Source organism: Pundamilia nyererei, unplaced genomic scaffold, assembly GCF_000239375.1.
Source record: "Pundamilia nyererei isolate P.nyererei 1_Seehausen unplaced genomic scaffold, PunNye1.0 scaffold00059, whole genome shotgun sequence".
NCBI lineage: Eukaryota > Metazoa > Chordata > Actinopteri > Cichliformes > Cichlidae > Pundamilia > Pundamilia nyererei.
Window position 1 is genome coordinate 3203994 of NW_005187460.1, and position 6216 is coordinate 3210209.

Here is a 6216-nt window from a genome sequence, read left to right on the forward strand (position 1 = left end):
GGAGAACATGCGATAAATGAGATAAAAATAAAGACTTAAGATCCTCCACACCTTTGGCTGTGGACAGTTTAAGATGAGCAACAGAAGTTTCTGGCTTGTGACTGTCAACCATCAAGTGTTTCTGAGCCTCATGTAGTTTTAATTTATTAATTTTTTAATTTATTAAGTCATTGAAAAAAGAAACAGGGACACTCCAGGAATCTAAGATGCAAAGGGTACAATTTGGGCCAGCTTTAAGTCTTTGTGGAGTCACATATGTCCTGTGTATAAAAATGAAGGTAGTTGATGATTGTTTAGCCATGTTCCAAACACCAACCCAGTCAAAATTAGGGCTACTACACAAAGTAATTCATATACTTGCTACAGAGTGAATAGAATTGCTTAAAAAACAACCAACCAAAATAGAGCATGTGAGGGAAAGTAAAGCAGCATTTACTTGCAATAAAATTCCAGCATATACAGTTTAAACAAAATGGGATTTGTCAGGATTTCCGTATCACTCACTCTTACTTTTCATATATTCGAATTGAAGATACTGTCGAGTACACGTGGTGTGTTCAGCCTCAGCCTGGACTTTCTCATCCTTGTCCCAGTAACTCTTCCAAGAACAACTCGGGAGCAGGTTTTCCAGGTTTTGGAGATGGTACTGGAAGCATGGTTGCAATGTACCAGAGCCCTTTCTATGCTGTTTGTACTGAAAGAAGGTTGGTGTGGGAGCTTGTTTTTGCCACTGGAAAAAGATGTTTTTTTGCCGCCAATAATTCAAAATCTTCAGTTTATTGTATTGAAAGTAAGATATTTTGAGAATTTTTTTCGGTGGTTGAAGCATCCATAGTTGGTGTAAACCATGCTGCTTCCCTCCTTTTAATTTCTACTTCTGTCTATAACATAGCCTTTGCAACTAGCAGACACCATTTCCAGCAGTTATACCTGAGTGGCTGTATCATCAAATGTGATACAGCCCAGGGAGGAATGGTCCAAAACGCCTCTATCACTTCAGCTTTCATAGAAAACACTGGAGAAACACTAACATAGTTTGAGCTACTCCCTTGCCCTGAGGGCGGACAAAATGAATCCACACTTGATTTGGCACAGATTTTACACAAGATGCCCTTCCTGACGCAAACCTCCCATTTACGCAGGCTCGTGACCCCTCCCGAGGCTGCATTCATGTCTTTTCCCAGAAACAAACCAGGGATCAAACAACTAATGAACATCATTATCGCTAAATTCGACAAGAGTTCACTTACTCCAGCTAAAGCCAGATAAACCCCAGATGTGACTTGGATGAAGCGAAGACCAGATGGTTTTTGATAATAAGAGAAATAAAGTACAGAAATGTTGATAGAATAGTGAAACATACCATACAGCGTGCACTGGGTTCAGTTTACCCCAACAATGTTTAATCTGTGTTCAGTCATGATGCAGTCTGATGCACAATATGCAGTATGGATAAACATCTTCTCAGTACATGGAGTTTGGCCTCATTATGATTGATATCACACCAATAAACAGCTGTGTACAGTAAATAACTACAACTGCATGTTCTACACAACATTTGTCACCATTCTTTATTTTTTGGAGCGACCCATCAGAATATTTTCACCCCTGTTTGGACAGAAGACAGCGTTCCTCTTCACACGTAACAGCAAACATAAACACATGACAGTCATTTTGGTGCATTTCACTTAACATCAAGTAGCTGTACACTGCAGTCGAACACACAAACATATCGGCATTTCCATTCTAACAAAATGTTCATCTGTAATGAAGTAGTGCATGACCTTTTTCTTTGGAGGGGAGGGGAGAAATAAAGTAACACTGCAAGTGCATGAGTTCCCCCTTTTCTCTAGTTCTTGAAATGAGCCTCACATAAAGCCTCCCTCACACTGGTCAATGAGCCCTCACACTGAATGTTTTTTGAGAGCTTTTAAAACTGGATGCTACAAATAAGGGATGGATAAATAACACGGGCACACTACTACACAGCTGTAAGTCTTCACACAATCAAAGGAGTGGCCATTAAAAGAGTGCACGTTTAAAACACCTCGTCATCGGCTTCACTCTGCAGATCGGAACGCTGCCTGCGTCTTTGGCATTTGATTAAAACAAGGCTGCTTGACTTAGCAAATGAGGTAGGTTCAATATTAGCTATTCCATGGGTCTCTCTCTTTCTCCACTACAGTGAGACTATTGAAATAATAACAATATTAGGCTTAAGACATACAATAACAATGAGATCTGTTACAACAGCAGATTTCAAACAAAACACCACAGTGCACGTTCAGGAGTCTGCATCACTGCATCGCAACCTTCTGGATTCAGCTGGGCTGACTCAAAACTTCAGGCAGGCAGAAGAAGAAAAACTAGTTGGCCTTCGAGTCCTTCTCTGTTGAAGTTTCACACTCTGTCTTCTCGCCCTCGCTTACACCTTTCTGTTATCGAAGAGAAAAACTGATTACATCCACTAAGAAAACAAATGTTTCCAATGCAAGCTACAAACTTTTTAACATTACCCGATGATATGAAAATGTATGCCTGTTTATGTCTAAAAAGGACCTGCCATGTTCCTTATGCTCCTTATTTTCTGTTACATATTACTAGCGCAGGGTTGGACCCCTGCTTGCCTTCAGAGCTGCCTTAATTCTTCATGGCACAGATTCAACGAGGTGGTGGAAATATTCCTCAGATTTTGGTCCATTATCAAGAAGCTGAAGAAATGTACCTAATAAAGTGACGACTGAATGTATACAGTTCATATTTAATAAGTCAAAAGTTATCTGCAAGCAACACCTGTGAGCCAGTAGCTCATCTCTCAGGCAGCCAATCAGAAGAGAGATGTCTTTAAGAGAGCTAAAAGGTTGTTTCAGACAGTGAATGAAGGTCTGATGAACGTCAGAGCTACTTTAGTAGAGCTCATGAATAATAACATTGAACTTAAAATGAGTATAATAGATCCACTTTAATTTACAACACAAACTTTGTTCCAAACAAGGCAACTAAACTCATGCTTAATTGTCAGTATGTTACCTTTGTCAGATGTGGGTAATAACGGTTCAACAGGCTGAAAGTGGTGACATGCAAAACATTGACGACGGCCGAGGCCACGATGGCGAAGAGGGCGATACCAGAGAGCACCCAGAGCAGAGCCAACCCTCCGACAAACAACAGGAATGCTGAGAGAGCAAACACAGGTGACAGGTTTGTGACTACCAGGTGGTGCGGTGTCATAAAATGCTACAGCGCAAGGGTGAGCACACCTACCCTCACAGAAAACAAAACCCACTGCAGATATCATCATGGTCACAACAGCAAAAGTGACAAAGAGTCCAACAGGCACTGCAGCCATAGCGCAGAACATCAGAGCTGTGAGAGCTACAAACGAGTGGCTGCTGAGGTACCGCCCAAGTCTCGTATTCAGCAACCGTGCTACCTGTAAGAGATCAGGTTTCATTGCAGCTGCAAGACAAACCATCAGCTGATGCACACAAATTAGTGAAAACATAAAAGACTTTGACAAGTGGAGGTGTGAAGTTTCGGCTTACCCTGGGGTCATCTTTAAAGTGTTTCACCAAGGCCGTCCATCTTTTCTTCAGCTGCTCAAAGTCAGCCCCACTCTCACTGCTGCTGCTCTGCATCTCCACACAGGTCTGAAGTGACTGAGAAGGAGGAAAAACACACACACAGTCAATCTGGCTGCTTAAATCCCAACACTTAGCTTCCTATTTAAAAGTTACTCCAACGGCTCAACACATCCTCAGTTCAGCCCCAGTAACAATAAAAACTAGCTCAGAAACAAAATCTGGGATAAAGCTAACAACTGTTGTGAACTTCTGTTGCCGTTCACTGGACGAAAGTAACTTTCGTTACACACTTTTTAAAACATATAACACAAGTTCTGCTGTGAGGTACAAACCTTAAACTGAGTCTCGGCAGCTCACAACATGAGAGAGAAATCACGAATGTCTCGTGGCTGCTTAAAACACGTCCACGGAAACAACACACCCATTTAAAAACGCACATCTCCTTTCTTCTCGTCCCTCCTCCTCCTTCTTCCTCTTCACAGAAACTCAGAAAGGGTTCTCGATGTTAACGCTGCCACCTAGTGGTGGCCTCAGGTATTGCAGCTCTAGGTGGCTAGCAAGAGCAACGGAGCAAAGAAAATTAAAAACAGTATAATCTACAATAAAGGTAACCTAGTCCCATACTGAAGGCTTTGTCGTGTGTATTAAAAAATAAAATATTAATAATTATAACAGTGACAAAATAATACAAAATGAATTAAAAAAAATTTTTTTTAAATATACTCCTTACTCTGTAAAATGAAACTTTAGCTCTTCCCCACCCTGCACTTTCATTTGTTTTGGAGAAAAGAAATGACTGATGGCCCCAAAAAGTGGATTCTGTTCATCGTTTTCAGTGGGAGAAACGTTGCAGCGTCACTCATCCAAGGGTCTTCTTCACTTGGATTCCTTTTTGGGATTTCCCTACCTGAAGACTGCACATGAATCAAGACACTTTGTGACTGATGATATCACTCTGTGACTCTACCGCAGAATAAAATCTGGATGCAAGGATGCAGGAATCAAACATCTGGAGTGACCAAATATTTGCACTGCCCTCAAAAAACCGTTTATAAAAGATCTAAATCAATTTAAATAAAAGAGAAAATAAATGTGAACAATAGATTTCACTTCCAAAATAATAAACCAGCAGCAACTCCAAAATAAGCATGGCTAGTCATGTGTACTTATTTATTTCCTAATATTAGGGAAATATATTTTTTCCCACAAGGAAACATATACAGATAGGTAACCATAAGGCAGTAGAATTAAGTATATAGTAATAAAATGTCTATAATGAAAACACATATCGTTTGTACCTGACCCTAGTCAGACTCATGTATATTTACTGTCCTCTAGTGGCCAAAATGATACTTTGCACACCATAACATCACTGATACAGTCATTTATGTTCAAATGTAAAAACAAATAATAACTTGATAATAACATGTAATACTTTCATTGCTAATGCATTTATAATGATGTGGAGCTTACGATCACTGCTTCACGTTATATTGATGCTACCTCTTATTTTGCCATTAACTGACTATTGGAACAGTGAAGTTTCTTCCCAGGTTGTTCTCCTGTTCCTTTTCAGCGGTGACATTTCTATACCCTCAAATGTATTTCCACCTGCACAGCTGCGTGTCTTCCCCTCCTCCTCAGACATATTATTCACTGTCATTAAATGATGCAGTCAGTAATTATGATGGATGCCGGTGCCAGCCTTCTCTGCTTCGGCTTAATTGTGCCATAAAACACAAATGGACTTAATTGAGTTGGTCATGAGGTCACGAACGATCAAATGATTTGTTCTTGCCGTTTTGTTTTTATTGTCACGGGAGCAAAACGGAAATCAGCGAAGAATAAACGTGCATTTTTGGAAGTGTGCTTCAGTAGAAAGCAAACACAAGCAGGTGACATCATTATCTGAGGTTACTCAGCACCTCTGATGTGGAGTAACCTCAGCAAACGGTACCTTTTGAATATGCCCTCATATTGACTGCCGAGGCTTTGTAGCAGGTGCTTTATTATCAGCAGTTCCCCTGAGATCCTGCAGGGGGAGTTCCTATTTCACTTAGAGTCTGTCGGGCTGAAATGGCCCTTTAAAAATAATGACCACACTGTTTAGCTCTCAGCTCTGTGCTGCTATTAGATGGCAACAGTAAGATTTCTCTCTGAAGACTGATCGGAATATCAAATGACTGAGCTTCACCCCGCCGCTGATTACTTCCTCGGTAAAAGATAGCAGATATTACCACAGGTGCCCACAAATTACGTTAAGTCCCTCGAGTTTTGGACGGCATTAAATTTTTGTGAGCACATAACTGCCAGGCATGGGCGAGCGAAACGGCAGGGCGATCTGTTCTGAATTACACCAAAGAGAGACACCCCTGGGACCAGTGATGACAACTTATTTGGAGCCTTTATAGCTGCTGGCCATACTAATTAATCACGCTGTTTGGTATTGTGTACAGGGGGAAGGTTCGGTGGGAGAGAAAAAAACCCAGCATCCACCTCTCCAGACTGCTAAACACCGTGAACTCAGTGAACCAAGGCTTTTCAGGAGGCACACAGGAGTTACACAAAAGGAGATTGTGTATGCAGTTAGTGCATCTGCACCCAAACAACAAGGGATTCCCAATAACTCAGC

At 41.0% G+C, this 6216-nt stretch overlaps 1 protein-coding gene across 1 annotated transcript; it reads right to left on the minus strand.

The window, feature by feature from the left end:
- Positions 1-1381: 1381 nt before the first annotated feature.
- LOC102215748 (promethin) lies at positions 1382-4065 on the minus strand. The gene is made up of 5 exons (XM_005734676.1): positions 3917-4065; positions 3546-3659; positions 3265-3433; positions 3031-3176; positions 1382-2435 (listed from the first exon to the last, which is right to left on the minus strand). Exons 2-5 carry the CDS (start codon positions 3636-3638, stop codon positions 2367-2369), a joined length of 477 nt encoding a protein of 158 aa, XP_005734733.1. The 5' UTR covers positions 3639-3659; positions 3917-4065; the 3' UTR covers positions 1382-2366.
- Between the last annotated feature and the right edge of the window lie 2151 nt (positions 4066-6216).

Bases quoted from the DNA above. Each gene is read 5' to 3' on its own strand.
- LOC102215748 (XM_005734676.1), bottom strand. From the start codon at position 3,638: ATGCAGAGCAGCAGCAGTGAGAGTGGGGCTGACTTTGAGCAGCTGAAG. The intron at 3,434-3,545 runs GTAAGCCGAAAC...GATCTCTTACAG, and splicing joins ACTTTAAAGATGACCCCAGG to GTAGCACGGTTGCTGAATAC. The intron at 2,436-3,030 runs GTAACATACTGA...CTTCGATAACAG, and splicing joins ATTACCCACATCTGACAAAG to AAAGGTGTAAGCGAGGGCGA.